The sequence below is a fragment of the Sapajus apella genome, unplaced genomic scaffold, assembly GCF_009761245.1.
Source record: "Sapajus apella isolate SASKATOON/1434 unplaced genomic scaffold, GSC_monkey_1.0 scaffold124, whole genome shotgun sequence".
Taxonomy (NCBI): domain Eukaryota; kingdom Metazoa; phylum Chordata; class Mammalia; order Primates; family Cebidae; genus Sapajus; species Sapajus apella.
This window is the reverse complement of record NW_022437064.1, coordinates 2,958,838-2,980,516: the sequence shown is the minus strand read 5'-3', so window position 1 is coordinate 2,980,516 and position 21,679 is coordinate 2,958,838. Positions and strand designations below refer to the sequence as shown.

General features: G+C 38.3%; 1 protein-coding gene across 3 annotated transcripts; it reads right to left on the bottom strand.

Annotated features, from left to right (window-relative positions):
* Window positions 1-7,356: 7,356 nt before the first annotated feature.
* DDIT4L (DNA damage inducible transcript 4 like) lies at window positions 7,357-12,366 on the bottom strand. Of its 3 annotated transcripts, none has more exons than XM_032261524.1 (3): window positions 12,217-12,366; window positions 11,436-11,575; window positions 7,357-9,645 (listed from the first exon to the last, which is right to left on the bottom strand). In XM_032261524.1, the coding sequence occupies exons 2-3, from the start codon at window positions 11,524-11,526 to the stop codon at window positions 9,158-9,160; spliced, it is 579 nt and encodes a 192-aa protein (XP_032117415.1). In that variant the 5' UTR covers window positions 11,527-11,575; window positions 12,217-12,366; the 3' UTR covers window positions 7,357-9,157. The 3 variants fall into 3 exon arrangements, with proteins under 3 accessions (XP_032117415.1, XP_032117414.1, XP_032117413.1); XM_032261523.1 differs by lacking the exon at window positions 12,217-12,366 and adding an exon at window positions 11,990-12,078; XM_032261522.1 differs by lacking the exon at window positions 12,217-12,366 and adding an exon at window positions 11,862-12,049.
* Window positions 12,367-21,679: the final 9,313 nt, after the last annotated feature.

Here is a 21,679-nt window from a genome sequence, read left to right as displayed (position 1 = left end):
TGAAAGAACTGGATTAATTTTTTTTCCTCAGTGACTCAGACTGACAGATGTGCCCTCTTGTCATTTCTGGTCACACTTCTTTGGTAAAAGCATTTCAGATGACCATAGCTAATTTCAGGGGGGGTTAGTGGTAGAGAAATATAATTATATCCCATCTCTAGAAGAAGCAGCAGAATATTTGGGGAAAGTCCAATGACTGCTACAACATACAAGTTCAGGACTATTATATTTTCCAGGAAAACTATAATTATTATGTTGCTATCCACTTTATCTCTAATAATGTTTGTTAAGATTATAAAAAGACAATAGAGGAAGCAGTGTAAAATATGATTAAGACATCTGTGCTCAGACCTTAAGACATATATTTAAAAAAATAATAATAAAGCTTGCTTTGTAAGAACTAATACAGGCCCAGTTCTTAACACTGGCTGTGGGAGACAATTCTCTGTGGTTCTCTCATATTTCTGCTTCTTTTACAAGAGAGGCAGTGATTGCCTTTAGTTTTGGACTATCTTTTCAAAGATATTTTTATAGTGGATAACTGTGGAAGACAGTGTCTGAAGCAAAGGGCAGGCATACCCTTGGGTTCTTTAAGGTTGGAGTTCTTCTCCTATAATGTAACCCATAGGCATCCACCTGGGCCTAACCTTCCTATTCCTGTGGACTTAAGGGCAACAGTGGACTAATGCAAATATGCTGATGTCCTTGCTGCTGGCTATGCATGAGTAGTAAAATTCTGGAAGTCCTGTGTTTTCTACAAGTATCTATGAAACTGTGGCAGGCTAATATGTTACCTTAAAAGTTGGGTTAATTTTAGATCCTTGGGAGTTCTTTGACACTAGATTCACTTCCCTCATGCTAAACTGTTCTGTCCTGATGCTGCTGGTACTTCCTTCAGACTTTACAGTGTCTGCGACAGAAAATTCACTTTGGATTATGTAGTAGCTACCCAGAAGATTCTCTGAAACACAGTAACAATTGACTCAGTGTCTTCATGCTATTGCTGATAGGATACTGCAAAATGCTCTTCTATATTCCCTTCAAATGGCTTTGGTCTGGAGTTTTGTCTTGAAACAGATTTAGAAAACTTCTTTCTCAACAAAGCCACACTTGAACTATAATTTGGTTTATATGAATCAAACCATCTGTCTTTGCTTTTCCTTCAGCATGTTTGGATAGAATAAAGAAGTATCCTTTTTGTATTTGTAAATTGTTAACAAATATTTGTTATGTAATAACAATATTTGTTATTACATATAGGGGCAGGCCAGTGCACTCAGCTAATTTTAAAATTTTTTGTAGAAACAGGGGTCTCACTTTATTGCTTGGGCTGGTGTTGAACTCCTGGCTTTGAGTGAACCTTGTGCCTCAGCTTCCCAAAGTGCTTACATTACAGGCATGGGCCACCATGAATGGCAGAAAATTCTTAGGTAGAGATACAGATAATTTTATTTTCCCTTAGAATTTTATTTAACTTTTAAAATTGCTTTTAAACATTTTTAAATGTTTTATTAACTATTAAGTACAAAAAGAGATTTATCAAATACATGTAAAACATAAAGAGTTACAATTTAATAACATTTATGCCTACCTCCAAATTTAAGGAAACGATCAGTAGTATTACCCTTTGATGTTTTCTGTGAACCTCTTATTATTCCCACTTACTTTTCTCTCTCTTTAGACATATTCATTCTTCTAAAATTTGTTACAAATACCCAGACTTTTTAATGGATAAATCATATATATTTGCATCCCTAAAAATTTTAATGTTTTATGTCTTTGATCATTACGTAAACAGAAAAATGGTCTATTTATTCATTTGTGACTTTCTTTTTGTATTTATAATATATTCCAAAGATCTGTCCAGATCATTTGTAATTTATTATTTGTATTAATTTTTTAAATTAAATTAAAATTTATTTTATTTTTAAAGGCTAATCAACTGAAGCAGTAGGAGTAGAGAAGTAACAAAATAAATATCGGTCAGGCACAGTGGCTCACACTTGTAATCCCAGCACTTAGGGTGGCCAAAGCAGGCGGATTGCTTGAGCCCAAGAATTCGAGCAACATGGGCAAAGTGGTGAAACTCCATCTCTAAAAGAAATATTTAAAAAAATTAGCCAGGCGTGGTGGCACATGCCTGTAGTCCCAGCTACTCAGGAGGGTGAGGTGGGAGGATCACCTGAGCCGGAGATGTCTAGGGTGCAATGAGTCATGATCTAGACATTGCACTTCAGCCTGGGCAATGGAAGTAAGACCCTGTCTCAAAAACAACAACAAAAATAGAAATCTGTAACTGGTTGTAATCCATTAGTTGTAAATATCACTGTACCCAGACCAAGTTCATGTGTAATTTAAAGTCCATTTTCATTGCTGACCAGCCTTCCATTGATGACGATACCCACAATTCACGTACCCATTCCACAGTTGATGCACACTCCGCATTGCTCTTCCAGACAGTTGTGTTGCGGAACTCCTGTGAGTCTCCTAGTGCATTAGTGCAAGAATGAAGGGCAGTAGTCTTGAAACAGGGATATACATATAAGGATATACAAATATTTTCCATGTGATATGTGGATATGTAGGGTGCAAATAGTTTTATTTCTAAATATATAGAAGCAAAAGGTTTAGAAATTGACTTTTGCTTCTATATATGCTCTTTTCTAAAACTGATCTCTCTAAGGCTTTGTCAGAGACACAGGTCCTGATTTTAAATTTGCGTTTTATCTTCTTCCTTCACTTAACAAAAGACATAACTTTCTCTCACTTTTGGTCAATCTTACTATAATACTTTATTCCAGGGTGTAAAAGCTTCTAGAGTGCTAAAGAAAGGGACAGTTTGAAATATTGCTATAGGATAGTATTAAGAGTGTTGAGTATTGTTTGAATGCTTGGCTTTATGGCTGAATCATGTTAACCCCAAATTCTTAGGTTCTAATCCCCAGTACCTCAGCATGTGACTGCATTTGGAGATAGGGTCTTTAGACAGGTAATTAAGTTAAAATGAGGCCCCTAGGGTAGACCCCTAGGACGGGTGTCCTTATAAGAAGAGGAGATTAGGACATAGACATGAACACAGAGAAAGACAATGTGAAAATACAGAGAAAAGATGACTTCACCTACAAGCTTAAAAGAGAGGCCTCAGAAGAAGCCAATCCTTCTGATATCTTGCTCTTGGACTTCTAGGCTCCAGAACTGTGAGACAATATATTTTTCTTGTTTATACTCTCTAGTCTTTGGTACTTTGTTACTGTAGCCCTAGCAAGCTAATATGCTTAGGTAACAAGTAATTTTGTGAGTCAGGTGGTTTCAGTTTTTTTTTGTTTCAACAATATTGAAAGAAAACCTGATTAAATTATGTGCAGACTAATCATTTAAAATAATTTTTTGGTGATGTATTTTTATGTGATTTGAGTATATACCTTGAAAGTAGTTCAAAGATTGAGTGATAGATAACCAAATCTCCTACATTCCCATCTTATTGATGTGAATAGATTTTCTCAGAGCTTACATCTACAGAAACAAGAAATAGATGGTCAGAAATGGTGGCTTAGGCTTTTGAACATATATTTTTTGGGGGATGTTTGTGATTTCCTTATTGCTTTGAAAGAATTCTTTGAAAGAATTCAGGACTTTGAGAGGGTGACGCAGGAGTATCACTTGATGCCAGAAGTTTGAGGCCAGCCTGGGTGACATAGCAAGACCTTATCTCTACAAAAGATTAAAAAGTGAGCTGGGTGTGGTGCCCTTGTAGTTCTAGCTACTCGGGAGGCTGAGGTGGGAGGAATGCTTGTGCTCAGGAGTCTGAGGGTGCAGTGGGCTAGGATTGCACCACTGTACTCCAGCCTGAATCAGAGAGTGAAACATTGAGAGAGAGAGAGAAGGAAGAAAAGAAATAATGCTAAACTCTCAATTCTAGCAAAAAAAAATTAAACCACAAATTAATTAATTAAAAGGTCATGTCATTAAGAAATAACTTAGTATTATTATGTTTAACAGTATTCAAAAATTTGGAAAACATGTTATTTTGGCTATTGTGTATTATTACTATTTGCCAAGTTAACTCACTCAAAAATTGACATTTAAAGACTCACAGTCACAGAAAATCTAAAAAAATCTAATTTCAATTTATAATAATTGTTTATAGGGAAGAAATAATAAAGGACTTTTAAATTTAAAAGATTTTACATTAAAGAAAAACTCAGTATAAAATGTAGACTTTGAAAAGGGACAGGGATAAAGAAAAGTATCACTGAAAACATTTAATTCTGTTGAAGACTCTATTTTAATGTTTTCTAAATAGATGTTGAATGTCAAATTACTATGCTACTTACATTCTATTGGAAATACTTAAAAGACGATGTGATAGTTTTATTTTAAAAGGCCAGTATTTCTCACATTCTGGACTTTACATCATTTGCAATTTTTTAAACTTAGGATAAGTAATTTGAATGAAAGTTTAAAAAATTGGAGAGGCAGGGCACAGCGGCTCACACCTGTAATACCACCACTTTGGAAAGTCAAAGTGGGAGGATTCACTTGAGCTCAGCAGTATAAGACCAGTTTGGGCAACATAGGGTAGACCCCATCTCTACAAAAAATAAAAAAATTGGCTGGGCATGGTAGTGGACGCCTGTGGTCTCAGATACTCGGCAGGCTCAGGTGGGAGGGTTGCCTGAGCCTGGAAAACAGAGGCTATGGTAAGCTGTGATCATGCCGCTGTGCTCCAGCCTGTGTGACAGAGCAAGACCCTCTCTCTCTCAAAAAAAACACAAAAGTTTGAAGAACACTAATATGCTGGTTCACAAAATATACTTATTAATTTTATAAAATAATGCCACATATATATATTGACTTGTTGATGTGATTTTTTTGTGTGCATCCTCACCAGCTTTTGGAATTATCAATTTTTTAAAAATAATGTGGATGTCTATATTGATATTTTATTATGGCTTTTTATTTGAATTTCTCTGATTACTAATTAGATTGAAGATGTTTTCATATATTTATCAGTCAGATTGGTTTCGTTTTCCACATGGTGCCTATTCAGGCTTTTGACCACATATTTTTGGGGGTTGGTTTGTGTTCTTCTTATTGCTTTGCAAGAATTCTTGATGTAGCCTGGTTACAAACCATTTTTCAGTTATATGTGTTGAAAATACGTTTTTTTCCAGTTCCTGAGTTTTAATTTTGTCTTCCTTATAGGATTATTTGATAAAGAAATGTTTCAGTGCATCTTGTCCTCTTATTTAAGAATTCTTCCCTCTACTTCAAAATTATGAAAATTCTGTCTTCTAAGTTCCCCTTTCATATTTAATTTCTCAATCAACCAGAAATTGATTTTTATGCTCAATGTATGTGCATTCAACTTATTTTTTTCCTGTGAAAGGTCATTATTGTACCAGTTATTAAAAACAACATCCTTTACCCATTATGAGAATATTGAGGGGGGGGGAATAATCAAACTTGGTTTCTCCTATACCCTCTCACTCAAAAATGAACACAGAAGCCTTTTGTGACCAAATGTGTGTGGGTTTTCCTCACACACCAGGCAAGCAATCAATTCTGCATCTGACACCAGCTGACTATCCTCTAATTCAACTCCATTCCAACACTACCTGGAGACAGCCTCAAATAAGACTGTCCCCCTCCCCCAACTTCCAATGCCAACTTCATGCCCTAGCTTGCTTTACCTGTGCTTCTGACCTACCTGCTATAAATTAGGGTTCCTATGACCCCCTCCTGGGATTAGATTAATTGGCTAGAGCAGCTCACAGAACTCAGGGAAGCACTTATGTTAACTGGTTTATTATAAAGACTAATAGAAAAGAAGCTGATGAACACCTATGAAGAAATGCATAGGCCAAGGAATGTGGGAAGTGGCAAGAGATTCCATGTCCTCTCCAGGCCCACCATTCTCCAGGAACCTCCAAGTGTTCACTTATCCAGAGGTGTTTGAACACAGTCCTTTTGGGTTTTTATGGGAGCTTCATTATGTAGAATTATGTAGACTGGTTAAATCGTTGGCCATTGGCTTAATCTTCAGCTCCTCTCTCCTTCCAGGTGGAGGTGAGGGTTTGGTGGGGCTAAAAGTCTCAACACCCTAATACAGTCTTGGTCTTTTTGGTTACCAAGCCCCTTGGACCAAGGACCAAGAATCCTGAGGCTACCCGGGGATTTCCAGCCATCAGTCAATCATTAGCATACAAAAGGTACTTACCACTTTGAAGAATCTAAGTAGTTCAAGAGTTCTATACCAGGAAACAGGGACTAAGACCAAATGTATATTTCACAATATGTATTTGAAGAGCACCCTAACCTTCCAATGAGGATCCCTTACATCAAAAGGATATACAATTTAAAAGATACTGCAACACTCCTCGAATCTCACTGAATCATCAATCAAGTTCGTCGTATAGTATAAATATGTCTCCCAGAAGGAGGTCACTCAGGCTTGCAGACTTCCATTTGCAAAAGAAGTAGTCTCCACAAACATAGCTTCACCTTTTCAGGCATCTGTTATAATTGAGCTGGAAGACATCATCATTACTTGCTCTGAGCCTCTTTTTTTTTTTTTTTTTTTTTTTTGAGACGGAGTTTCACTCTTGTTACCCAGGCTGGAGTGCAATGGCGGGATCTCGGCTCACCGCAACCTCCGCCTCCCGGGTTCAGGCAATTCTCCTACCTCAACCTCCTGCGTGCCTGGGATTACAGGCACGCGCCACCATGCACAGCTAATGTGTTGTATTTTTAGTAGAGACAGGGTTTCACCATGTTGACCAGGATGGTCTCGATCTCTTGACCTCGTGATCCACCCGCCTCGTCCTCCCAAAGTGCTGGGATTACAGGCTTGAGCCACCGCGCCCGGCTGCTCTGAGCCTCTTTTGAGGTGATAATATAATATTGGATTTTCCTCTTTATATAACCCATTTATTCATTCCTTTACCTAGATCTACTATTCCTTCTCTTCATTTACACCCCAAGTCTTCCAGCTTTGGAAGGGAAGGTTTGCCTACATTTGCCCACCCTGGGTGTCTAGATGGAAGGTACCAACGCTAGCCTAGCATGTGCTCCCTTTCAGTCCACTCCCATTAAGATAGGGTTAGGCTACGCAGGTGCAGAATTGGTGGGCTATTTTTACTAGCAGGCAAATTAGCTGCATTCCTTGTTAACCCCAATTTTGCTAAATGAGATGAAGGCACAACCAACTCCTATCAGGACCATAAGGAATTCTGATATAAGGTTTCTTGGGAATGAGTCATCGCTACTTACAGCCCCTGTAATTGCTGCCCTGATCCTGTGACCACTGCCTCAAGTAGTAAGGGAAAGAAAAAAAAAAGAGGACAGGAGAATTAAAAATATATATAATGCTTTATTGTCAAAAATAGACAAACTTTAATTTCCTTTAACAGGAATATTAATTTAACAGCCTCCAAAAGCCATCACCATTTTGTAAGCATAACAGGCAAGAGAGTCAAAGATAACCGTTAGTGGAAAAAGGACAACAGTTCTATATCCATGCCCAAGAAGCGTTGCCCAGTCAGTAGTGACAACTCCAGGACAGCAGCAGAAACACAGTGAACCTTTGGAGCCTAATAATAGACATGCAGAACAACATTGATTTATCTTGGCCTAATTCTGTAAAGATTGGCTTTGTAGTATCTTTCCAAGCATTTGAAGAGTTTAGTTTGTTAAAACACTTGCTAATTTAAACAGTGACATTTTAGGTCACTTATAGTATCAGTAACAGGATCACACCTGTTTTTGAGTAACACCGGGATGATACATCTGTCCCTGACACCAGTCTCCAGCATGTGAAGTGGAGCTAATAGCTAGGGCAGGAAACCTGAATAAGCTCCTTATCCACGACCCACAGCAAGGATATGAAAGCCTTGCCTGAATTGAACATTGTTGGGTAGAGGCTAAATTATCTCATTAACATAAAAAAGGAAAGAGATAATGATCTGCTTAGTCAGAATAAGACAAAAAATAAGGCCTTTATTATTCCCTCGTGACAGGTATCCAAGGTGGAAGAAATCCGGGTATGTGCATGGTTATCTGGGCTGTGAGTTTCATTCTCTAGGCTGTACCATAAACCATATCTCCATAGCCAATGCAGACTTTATAAATGGACCCGTTTCGATAATTCAAAGTGGTAGTATACGGCTACTGCCCTTGAAAATTGGGGTTAAGGAGAGATACCTCAATTCCCAGAAAAGCCCAGAGATGACATAACACGGACATGGTGAAATGGTTCATCTGAGATTAAGCATGTGTAATGCTGAAAAGAAGACAGATTACTAAATAAATCAAAGAGGGACTACATCTCAGAACTAATTTCCTGTCCTCATAGGCATTCATCATTCACTCAATGGAAGAGTAATCAACTACACACAAAAATATCAGTTCAATATTTTGCATTTTTCTAGTTTAAAAACAATATTTAACACTTAAGAACAAGGGAAACTGAGCTTATAAAAGCATCCAAAACAACACCGTGGTTACTGAAATGGCAGCACAAGCTTTTGTCGCCTCTTTAAAACATTAGCGTGAGGAAGTCACCAAGAAACAGTGAAGCAGTTCCATTACAGCCATAATATTTCTCATTCACTCATACCTAGCGTTAAGCTTTAATTAAACTCACCTACTTAATCCTACCCTCCTGTCTAAGAACCATTCAAATTTGAGTCAGGAGCTGGTGGTGTAGGCTTCTGGAAGTTTTGATAGGCTAAGTGTCACTTAGTAAGATTGTGTGATTTAAAGAATCACTCTGAAAACTTACAGAAAAAAAAAGCCATCTGAAAATCAAACTAGGCAAATCTGGTTTATATAGTCTATTAGCAAGCCTACCTGAAACAAAATTATGGAATCAAATGTACCACTCAAATGGACTTCTGCTTACCTATTCCATCTCATTCAATTCTCTACAAAAATGTGATATATGAAGAAAATATACACTATTTTGGATCATTTCTCCAAAGGCCAGAAAATCAGCCTGTCAGCTGCAGTTGCTATGAATGTGAAACACACAAAGAAAATGAACTACATTTGGGGTTTCTTATTGAGGGTAGGTGGGGCAAACTATAAATGACTTTAGCTGACTAGCTGAATAGTTTCACTACCCAATCATGAAATAACCTTTATAAATGTTCCCTTTTTAGGACCCTTCAATGACTGTTGTTCCAATCAGTGAGTAAAGTTTTTTCTTAACAAGTCGAAATCCTGAGCTGAGGATCAGAGTTCTCCTGAAACCAGAGGAGAAGCGACCTCTACTAAAGAAGTCCCTGAATCTAGTCCATGAGCAGTTCTCCTGCTTAAACACAAGTGTAAGCTCAAAAGTAGGCACCACACTAGAATCACACACAATCCTATCCAGCTTTTTACATACATTTTCAATTTCCAAGTTCACGTGCATAACACAACCTCGCAAGCCACAGGGCTCCGTTGAGGAAAGCCGTAGGACATCTTGAGCAATTCTCTGGGTCAGTTTCTCTGGGACAAGGACCTTTGAGCAACCAAGTTTGGTTTGCTTTGATTCGGACAGACAGTTCTCCAGCATTTTAACCAAATTCTGGCAAGTTGATTCCTCAAATATTACCTCATTGAGGTTGGGTTCAGGAACAACATAATCCCAGTAGTCAAAATCTGTAAGAAATGGAGTTTTCTTTTTAGATAAAGAAAAAAATAATTTAAGAGTAGAAAAAAACCATGATATCAACATTGGTTACCTCTATCTACCATATCTGCCTTTTCCTAGTGTTTGTTTCAGAGTCAGCTGACCTCAATTAGCTGTTAACTAGGTAGGTAATACAGCGAATCATTTAACTTCTCATGAGTGAAAGTTCATATATGGAATAAAAGTTTGGATAATAGAGTGGATAGGATATAACCACTTTGCTTTAAATTTATGTGTGCACACAAAACGCACACACAATCATAAAGGCTATGCATCAAAAATCTACTCCTGATTTTCCCAATTATCCATGATTTTCTTTTCTTTCTTGGCTACTTGCTTATGGGGTTTTTCTAATTTTGTTTTACAGAAAACATGTATTACTTCTGGAAAAAAAAGTTATAACTTTGTTTTTTTGGACTAAGGCGCTGTTACTTTCTAACTGTAGGAATACGTGTATTGTAAAATAATTTTTACTATTGTGCTAAAAGTCCATGAGGTTGAAGAGTGATATTAAAGATCTATCAAATTTGCATCTTTAAGTCTTTACTGGAGTGCCCTGTAGATCTCAATTTTAGCTTTAACCTCTTTAATTAAAAATTGTGCAAAGAGAAGACCTTTGAGGTTCATGAGGATATATATAACTGGCTGGGTGGTTTTTCTTAGCCAAGCAAAACAAAACAGTCCTAGGGAAATAAAATTAGATTGGCTCAAAGGAAAAAAGATAGCTCTGCATTCGGTCACCTACCCCTCACATTAATCCTACCACTTGGCAGGATGCCACACCACACGCAGTCGAATGAACAAGGTGCAGGCAGATACCCTCCGAGCTCCTCTCCCTAAGCCTACTTCACCTTCATCAGCTACTGGGTTTTCCTCTCCACTTCATGTATACAATTCGATTATGTAAAGAAATTTTACAACTAAATGAAGCAAATGCACGCCAAAGAATAAGGACTCCATATTTTAGGTACACTGGAGATAGGGACTTTTGGAGTTCTGGCCTATAAATTAGGTCATCAACCACTTCACCTTGAAAGGAGGAAAACACGAAGAGCTTAAGCAGTTTATGCTCTTACAGCTCTTTAGTGGCAGAGCAGTGTATTCACTAAGAAACTGCTGTTAAAATTGCAAATGACAGCAAGTCAAGCACCGCTGCTGTTCAACAGTTTCCTTGTCACATTAAAAATGGAATAATGGATATATCCACGACTGAAATCCTACTCAGTAATAAACATGAACACACTTTAAGCAACAACATAAAAGGATCTCAAAAACATTAGGCTGCGGGAAAGAAACCAGATACCAAAGAATACATACTGTATGGTCCCAGTTACCTAAAGGCAAAACTAACTTGGAGTGATAAAAATCAGATCAGTAGTTCCCAGCAGTCAGGGGAGAGTGAGGAATAGCTGGCAAACGGGTGCTTGGGAATTCAGGGGGAGGGGTGATGTTGATTACAGGGGTAAATACATTTGCTAAAACACACGCAACTGTATTCTTCACAATCATGTAAGATGAGGAGCTTAATGCCAAAGAGCCTACGGGCACCAGACTAGAAACATGCAGCCCTCGGGTATTCTACTTCTGCTACTTTTGTTTGTATCACGGAGAGACGATGTTAGACAATTTGTAAAGGAGTCTCCTCAGATGGATTTTGTGGCACCCCCTACAAAGAGGAAGGGGAGGAAGCCCGCTCACCCGATAGATGGAGAGGCACCGACCTTTGGAGGGGAGAAGGGTGGGCAGCGGGGACACTCACCACTTAGCAGGCTCTCTGGGTGATAGCCACGGTCCAGCAATTCTGAAATGCTGGCCGGGTTCTTACTGCTCAAACTGCCAGTTGCAACCATGGTCAACGGCTCCGTTTCCCTCGCGGGGCGCAACGGCCTTTCCTGAGCGCTGGAAAAAAGGAGGCGAGAAGAGACGGATTAAGTCAGGCGAGTCATGCAGAGGCTCCTAAAATGCCCGGCGTCGCGGGAGCGAACTAGTGGAGGAACTCCTCTGCCAAAGGGGAGGAACCGGCCTCTTCAGCTCAAGTTGACAAAGGCCTGGGAGCGGAGCCGCCAACTACAGCCACAACCTGAAACTAACTCGCAAAACTTGGAAGCGACGTGCGCGGAGCGCCCCGCGGCCTCGCTGCGCCTCTCTACCTTGTTGCGCCCCTCAAGGCCGCAGCTTCGCCCACCTGCCGGGAGTTCGCGGGGGCCGACGCGCTCGCTGCCGGGTAAACACAGGCAGGTGCCGCCTCAGGAGTCCCCTCTCCCGGGGGCTCGGTGACCTGCAGACCCCAGCAGCCAGCTGCACCCTGCTCACCCCGCGCCCACCCCGCGCGGGCTCCTCGCGGCAGCATAGCCTCCGGGGCCGCCAGAACTTTATAGGTCCAATCCACACCCAGCCCTGGCCCGCCCACCTGCGCCGCCCCTCCCGCCCGGCGCCCCGCCCCTCCCCTCCGGGGTCCGGTCCCCTTTCAACTCCAGCACTTCCAGGGTGCCCGAGGCTAGCCGCAGGGAATTGAGGATAAACCCCTAAAGTGCGGACACCTGCTGTTTCCAGGGTAGGCCTCGGGTCACTGTTACCGTAATTCCCGGTGCACAGCTCTGACTCGGGTCAAAGCCTGAACTTGATTCTTCAGTGCGTCCCCTCCCCAAGCGCGCGCGCTTTCACACTCAGGCCGCTCCGGGCAGCTGGAAGCTTTAAATGATCTGTGTATTTTCATGTCCTGAGGCTTTGCTGTGTCGTCCTGAACATTTGGCTTAAATCTGTTGCAGTGTTCACTGAGCATCATGTATGCACTTATTTCTGGCCTCTAACCCAGTCAACTCGACTCTGCCTCTCAGGGTTTTCGTATCCTCCTCTGCTGCACGCGGTCAGATCTAGTTTTCCTATTCCCTCATCGAAGACTCGCCAGCATTTTAGGAAGGGCCTTAATAACCCCATGCACTCCCTGGTTCCCCGGCATCCTTCATGCTTTTACATCTGTGACTAACGCGTTTTCTCCGCATGAAGGGTGAGCCTGGCACTCTTCTAAATAGATCTTGCGCCAGAGCTTGGGGAGCTTGAATTGAGCAGGAGTTTGCCAAGAAACAAAACCATTAGTAGGATCTTAGGTACTTCCCCATCCGTGCATCACTGAGAGCAATTGTCATTTCTGGAGGCAGAAGTTGGGAGGATCTTGGGTTTGGGATGTTTTGAAGAGGTTTCAGAGATTGAAGATAAAGTTTTAGATTCTGCTGGGGATCAGCAGATAATCCCTGTGAGGCCTCCGTGCGGTCCTCCACAGGAACACACAGAAGGGCAGAAAAGCCCTGGAAAGAGGCACCATGCTCGCACAACCCATGAACAAGAAGCCAAACCTTCCAAAGTTACTAAGCCACGGTTTTCTTGCTTTGGTGTGCCAGTAGGAGATGATCTGTTCAGAGAATCAGCTTGGTGTGGGTCAGGAGATGCCTGGAGGGAGAAGGTTGTTCCTACAGTAGAAATTCCAGTGTTGGCTCCCAGGTCCTCTAGATTATGTGTAGAAAGACCTGCAGGTTAGAGCCTTGAAAGGCAATTTCAGCTGTCCTGGCATAAAACGCTTACAAAAACAAAAACAGAAGGGGTGTGGAGGGTGTGATAAACAGATCAGCGGGAGGACATTCAGAGGCAGAGCCGCAGAAATTAAAGCCAGCTTGACAGTCCATTTTTAACTCAGTTCAGGCAGCTGCACTGCCTGAAGGTCAGGCGAGCCAAAGAAGGAGATGCTGATAGGCTGGTTTTGGAAGGCCGGTTTCTGCTTCTACTTCAATAAACAGAAAAGTGAAAAATAAACAAGTCTGTTTAAGCCAATTAAAAAGCGGTTTCAGTGGCTAGTGTGTTGAGGACCAATAGATGGGCCTCTGGTCAGGTGTTGGATGCCAGTTGCCTGACAGTCAGTCCCTGGGAAGGCCGCAGAGCCTCTTGTCCTTTTCTGGGCAGCATTACTAATGAGGCTGCCACTTACCTGCCTCCAAGGAGAATGATTAGAATTAATATAATCAGTAGTCTGAACCAATACTAGTGAAATAAAGAAATTACTCATTTCAATTTCCTTAGGGCATTTAGGATAATTCATAAACTAAACTCTCCCATAGGCCAGAAAGGTTATCAGAACTTACAGAAAGTGGTATTTACTCTTGGCTCACCTAACTGAAATTTTGCAAAGGGATTTGACTGCAGAAAACAATTTACCTATGTACAAAGACTTCAAATAATGTCATTTTGGCTGAATGGGCCTTACTCTCAGGACTTACAGCATGTCAGGAATGATTGAGGTAAAACACATATCTGGAATAGTTAATTTTCTACTGTAAAAAATGTCCTTTTAAAATCTACTTAAAAGTGTAGAAAATCCATTCTATCACCAGTTTGTATCCTTGAAGGATTAAACAGAACTGATTTTTTTTTTTTTAAACTGAAGCATGGAGAAGAATTAGAAAAACTAAGTGCCATTATAGGCTAAGTGTGAAGTGGCACAGTCTATCGGATTTTATAAAAATCTGGATACAGTCAGTTATTTATAACTGGAAGTCCATCACGTTGGAGCACTTCCAGTGTTTACTAAGTGCAGTGATAAAGAAGTTTGTTTTATTGCTCTTTCATTATATCCTCTAACTAATACTATACAAACAACTTGTGGGAGTGCTTATTGAAAACAGTTGTGTATGAAGAGAAAGTCTAGTCAAATAATTTGATTTCCTTTCCTACACCAGTGTATTATATTATAACAAGCTATGAAAATCATAAGCAAAAGCCTTTAACTTAAGCATGCTTGCTTTTTGACTACTACAAATCACTCATCCACCTTCTTACAAAAAGAAAACGAGATAGCAGTAACAACTGGCAACCGTGTTCATTTGATGTATATGCAAATATTTAAGTTCTAGGCTTCCTCAGGCATAAATATAGAATTCATAATGTCATTACTTATATAAAGTATAAATTCACAATACCAGGGATACTGCAAAAACAAAAAGCAAAAATGATGCTTTAATGTATTATTACAGGAAATGTTGGTGTCTTTTACAATTGTGATTTGGAGTGTTGAATGTTTATGACATGTTTCAGTAGCCAATTTTCTGTCTTTATTTGGTATAAGCCACTTATTTTTGAATCTTATTAATGCATTTACATTCAGTACATTGCTTATTTTATTTCATAAACTATGATACCTGAGGGAAAATTACTTGATTTCTTAATTTGTACAATTCAGGGAAAACTTACTGGATATGGAAGTTGATCTGTACTGTATCCAAGGTAACCATTAGCAGCAAGCTCATGGGGTTGGGATTGTTTAAGGATTAAAAAAGAAACCTTTAATATCAATGCTAAATATTATCTTTTTATAAACAAATATGAGATCTTTAAATGCTGTCTCTGGATTCCCTTGCTTGTGCTAAGTTTGTAAATTTAGTGTCCCATGTGAAGTACTTAGAACCAAACCTGATACTAAGCAAGAGCTTAATGAGTGATATTATTATTATTGCTGTTATTATGTTCTGAAATTATAGTTCTCTCACAGAAATTTACAGGAACTCTCTTACAGGAGTTGTTGGGGAAGCATTGTTAAAGTATAAGAAAATTTATGATCTTTCCTGTTTGCAGGAAATCTGGAAAGTGTTGCCACTGATTACAAAGCCTTTTTTATTATAATACATCCATCACTGTATGGGAAAGCAGGAAGGGATCTGCCAATGATATGTAAGAAAATAATGTGGGTAAAAAATTATCTTGGTGTAAAATACAGAGTTATATGTGTTAACTTTTCTCTGTTAATCTAGGAAATAGTTTTCCGGAAGTAAATAACATTTACAGACAATTGAAACTATTGGCTATAGAACAACACAGTTGTTTTAAGATATGTATGATCATCTGTTAACATTCTGGATGAGATATTTAATCTTATTTGCCTTCGAGGGTACATCACCCAATACAATTTCCATTTAATGATTAAATATTCAATATGACTTATTATATTAAAGGATATAGCATTTTCTGTTAAGTAAGCTAACATGAAAACTTATCTAGATTAAAACAAAAACCAGGCTCAATATATAAAATGATACAAAATGCTTGCTAGTAAAAGCTGAGAAAATCTTCCAGTAGCAGAAGGCATTGCCTCTCTAAATTTAAACAGAGAAATGGTTACCATAGCAACTTGTCTCAATATAGTTGTATGATTTTTTTCTCTTCCTAAACAATGCTTTGTATTATCACTCTTTAAATAGAGATGATAAGTTTAAATGCATAAATATCTGCTTTTCCTTAATTATGGAAAAATTTATAATTCAGGTGGCCATATCAAAGGATGTCAGACAGGAACACGGGGCAAATCCTTGACATTTGTCTAAGGGTACATCTGAAAACCTTTACAAATTCCAAATTTGAGAATACTACTATGGCATACCATTTCTCTGGAATTTTAATGTGCACCAAGAGATGAGGAAAATAAAGCTACATGCTCATGTAGCTGTTGGGTTCTTCACTGGTTTCCCTTCCTGTACCAGCTAAGTATTGTATTCTGGTGGGCCAGCCTTGCACAGCTTTTGTCATTTACATTTGTATCCTAGCAAAATTACACATTGCTTCATGACAAACCTGTGGGGTTGCTCAAGAAGAGAATTGAATCGGAGAATGCCTGAGTGTCGACAAGATATGCAATTCTAGGGTACTTTTTAAAGTGGGATCTAATCTCCATTCTGCAGATTTAAAGCACATTAAGGTTAAGGAACCTAAGTCCAGAGTGACTCAGTTTTTTCACCTTCATGGTGTAGTAGTTATTTGCATTGACTATGGAGCTTAACTCCTAGCAGTGACATTTACTAGCTGTGTAAACTTGGATAAGGTACTTAACATTTCTGTGCCTCTATTTCCACCTTTAAAATGGGAATTATGGGGAACTGAGAGGGAGAGATTTGTCAAAGCAGTTGTCCCCAACCTTTTTGGCATCAGGGACTGGTTTTGTGGAAGACAGGTTTTCCATGGATGGGGATGTGGATAGTTTTGGGATGAAATTGTTCCACTTCAGATCATCAGTCATTATTACATTCTCATAAGGAGTGGGTTAACCTAGATCCCTCATATGTGCGTTCACAAAGGGTTCACACTCCTATGAGAATCTAATGCTGCAGCTGAGGCAGAACTCAGGTGGGAATGCAGGCAATGGGGAGCAGCTGTAACTACAGATGAGGCTTTGCTCACTCACCCACCTCCTTCTCCCCTTCTGCTGTGCGCCTGGTTCCTAACAAGCCGTGGACTGGTACTGGTCCATGACCTAGGGCTTGGGGACCCCTGTGTTAAAGCGTACAAAATTATAGCTAGATAAGGGAAATCAATTCTAGGGTTCCTTCCACTGTAGGGTGACTATAGTTAACAATAATATGTAGTTTTAAATAGCTAGAAGGAGGATATTGAATGTTCCCAAAACAGAGAAATGATGAATATTTGAGATGTTGGATATACTGGTTACCCCCATCTGATCACAATACATGTGTTAAAACATTACTATGTTAGTTATATACTGCATGAAAATGTACAATGTGTCAACTGAAAAAAAAATTAAAACTACACTAAATAAACAAAATGGGGATTATAATAATTTTATAGGGTTGTTGTGAGGATTCAATGAGTGAATGCATAATGTACTCAGTAAATGTTAGCCATGATCATAACGATGAATTTTACTCTGACTCTGAAAAATTCTCAAAGTCATGGTGACATTTTAATGAACAGGTAGCTAGGGGAGTGTCTACAATATGATCAAGGGTGTGTATAAAGGTATGTCTTTTGTATATATTCATTCATTTGGTCAATTGACATTCAATAAGTATTTATTGTATATTAATCATCTGTTAGGCCCTGAGAATACAGCAAGAAACCAGATACGTTTGGTGCCCGTCACCAGACAGATTAGAGTTTAGATAGGTATATAGGCAAATAAATACAAGATTATAAATAGTATGATAAAGTTAGGGGAGGTACAGGGTGCTCCAGGAGCACAATGATATAAAAACTAATGTGTTTTGAGATAAGATTTATAACCTTGCTACTCATCATGTTTATCATGGAACAAGAGCACAAGCATCTCTTCAGAGAGTGTAAGAAATGCGGAACCTCAGGCCTCACCCTACCTAACCGGAAACACAATCTGCTTTTTAGTAAGATTTTTAGGTGACGCATGTTTACGCAATTAAAACAGATTTTAGTTAAAGAGAATGAACAAAACCATTAGACAATATAAGCACTTGTAAAACTATTTCTGGGCCAATTAAGAAAAAATATTTATTGAATACCTACTATGTGCAAGGCCTTGATGCAAGGTGGATAGAGTCTCAGCTGGGTTAAATGTTTGTTGATTCTCCATAGTTCAAGTCAGACATAATGGCCATAATGAAAATAATTCATCCTGTGTGGTTTTTAGCTCCTGGGCCTGGCTCACAGACCACACACAGCTATGTGAAAACAGTCTGGTTTTCAGAGAAGACTGTATTATGTAAAAATTAAGTCCTGTTTTAATAAACTTGAGACACTATGAAACCGTGAATTATATTCAACCTTGATGGAATGGAAACCTATAATATAACACAAGGAAGGGGCTTATATAATAAAATGTATTTAAAGTAATTGGTCTATGGAAAGTTGCATTTGGAAACCACAAATTTAGGAGGAAGAAAGCAATACAGAAATATATATCCTATTACTTCCAAATTTACTGCAGAGGATAAATAGCATTATGTATGTATTCATTTCTTCTGCTGTAATTGGATCATAAAAATATATTTTAAAACATTGACTTAGTTTGTGAAATATTGTGCTGGTAATTGAGAACTATTTTTGTAGATGTTACCTATTGTGGCGGAAGAGCTAAATTGTAAATTGCTGAAGAAGCCTTTCAGGGGATGTCAGTATAACCATAGGGCGTGCTGAAGTACATTCAGTTTTGTGACATTATTGATGCATCATATTTAAATTGAGCAATAAATGATACTTAATTTATAGCATCACATAATTACCTTTGCAGTTAGATGTTCATACGCTAAAGGTTTATTAAACAGGTCTCACCTCTGAGTGTGTACGCCTTAATTGTTTGACTTACAGCTCTAACTCAATCAAACTTGCTTTCAAATTCTGGCTTTGCCATAAGTGACATTGTGAAATTAACTGAAATCCTTTGAATTTCAGCTTCCTCATCTGTAATATAGAAGATTCAATGATACAATACGTTTTAAGTTTCTAGCAATGCGACTGGTACATATCAAGAGCTAAGTCAAAAGTGGTCATCCCAAACGCTCATGGCTGTATAAGTTTGTTGCTATAAATGCACAAAATTCAACTGTAGTAAATAATTCATCAAATGCTGTGATAGACTTCTCAGATGGTTGTAGATTTTAGTCTGCACATAATGCATAATAAAGAGTGCACATGCTGGAGAATCAGGAGACCTAGCCCCATATACAGCTTTTATACTAACTTGGTCTCTGACTTTGTACAGGATGTGTCAGCAGAATTCCGTGCATGTAGTGAAAAACTAAAAAGACATTCACCCAGGCTGGAGGAGGAGAGATTTATCTATGGATTTCAAAGCAGTAGAGACCAGGGCCTGACTTTATGTCTATGTCTAGGAAGTGACAAGACCTTAGAGAGGAAGTGGACAGAGTTCCTATTTGGACAAAATTCCTGCTGTTCCCCGAGAGCCATATGGAGCAGCACAAAATAGATCATATCAGATGGGATGCTGAGGGCACAGGTGATGAACATCTTAGCTGTAACCTACTCATGATCAATGACTAGAGAGTGCAGTCTCCGTCCCTGCCCCTCTCCTGAAACCTCAACATTGCACAGGATTTGAAACCCTTGACACATGTATTGGATCTGTGTGTGTGGGGGGAGGATAAGAATGGTAAGAGCAAAGAATGAATGACATTAAATGACCTATTATTCAGTTGAATGAAGGGTAAATATCAGAAATTAAGTTAAATAGCAACATGAAGCAGTAATGTGGCTTTATTGCATAATCCTGTCTGTGGACCAAGGTTGATATTCTATCTTTCAGCATAGCTGTAGCTGTATTTCTGAAAAATATATTTTAACATTTTCTTTCTATTCACTTTAAGGCAGCATTCTTAGAAGCTCTGCTTTTAGCATCTACAGCCAACACAACTTCCATATATAGTATATTTTTAGTTTGTCCATTATTGAAAGATTGCTGCCTACAATGAAACCTGTATATAAAGTACTTTTTAAAAAGTATTTTTAATGTGTCCTGTAAATAGTTACTATGAAAATTCCAAAACTCAGGAATATTTTTGTATTTTCTAAATCAGGGAACTGTTTATAGGCAGACATTATAAAGATAAAGACATAACCTTTGTAGGCAATTATGTAGGTGTAATCTAACAAGTATAACAAAAAATCTGCTTTAAAATAACTCTTATACTTTTATCTTACTATTAAACAGTCTAGAGGAAGCGTTACAGAAGCTAAAAAAAAACTAAAAAGTGAAAAACAGATAACTACAAAGTGAAATAAAATAATAAACTTAGTAAAGAAGGATTTACTTCAGATTTCTAAACTAATAGCCAATTTGTAAATTTCAAAAAAAAAAAAATAGGTAATACAGTCTCATGATTGAAAAACAGACTTTAACTGCTGATTCTCATCCATGCCACCCAACCCTTGGTAACTACTTTTATTTGTTTTTATGTGTTCTTTTAAAATTTCTTTATGAAAATACAAGCACACAGTAACATATAATCTTAATTTCACTTTTGTACCCTAAATGGCAATATTCTACCTATGTTCTTCCCATTGTGCTTTTGCACTAACAATACATCTCAGAGCTCTTTCCATACAAACACTTAGTTTTGGCTATTCCCCTGTTTGTTTACTTTAGCTGTATGGTGTTGTGCTTTATAGATCTTCATTTACCCAGTAGCTTACTGAGAGACATTTTGATTATTTATAGAATTTGCAATTACATATAATGCTGTAATGAATGATCTTATTCATAAGTCACTTTGAGTGTGGACAAGAATACCTAAATTTTTAGAGGAGGGACTTCTGCATTAAAAGATGAATATCCAAAATATAGTTTTGATAGATCTTGATAAGTTATCCTTCATAGGAATTGTACAGTTTTGGGCACCCACCAATAAAGTATGAGAATTTTTGTTTTTTCAGTCTTTCCAGCATTTATTCATTCACCTGCTATACCTTTTTATACTGTTTAAATATGTTCTAGAAACCTATTAGGAGTTGTAATTTCTCTCATGCTAGTTAGAAGGGATATTATCATAATTTTAAAAAGGGGAAACTATAAATAGAAATTATTAATTATAACTTTCAGGTAAAATTAGAAATATATAATTTTCTTCCTGATTTCCACTTTTAGGGAAAGCCTTAAGCTGTATCTACAAAAGCCATTATAACTTCACTGGTTTTTCAGTGTGGGCACCAAAAATAATGTATATATTTTTACCACTCTACGCTAAATCATCAATCAGCAGTTTTGTTGTTACATGGGAACATTGGTGTTCATTTAAGTCAGTCTCTTTGATGTCTGTTGAGGAAAGAATTTTCATCAAAGAAATAAAATATTCTTTAATATAAAACTTAAAAGTTGCCAGTAACTAGATTTCAATTTCAGATAGTTAAATAATATTTCCCTCTTTTTAACCTCAGTAGAATCATGACTTTGTTATAGCCCACAGTAGAATACTCAGTTAAGTGCTATTCCATTCATCAAATGTTTGTGGATGTTACGATAGAAATGTGCAGGGCAGGGAGAGCAGAAGTTCAAATGCAGTTTTGGGGAAGGTTCTAGGTCAGCTCCATCTAATCCGATAGCTATAGATACATTTGTGATTGAGGACTTTAGTATGTGACCAATCCAAAGTGAGATGTAGAAAATATACACCAGATTTCTGAAGATTTAGCCAAACGTGAAGAATGTGACATACGTCATTGATAATTTTTATATTGGTTACATGT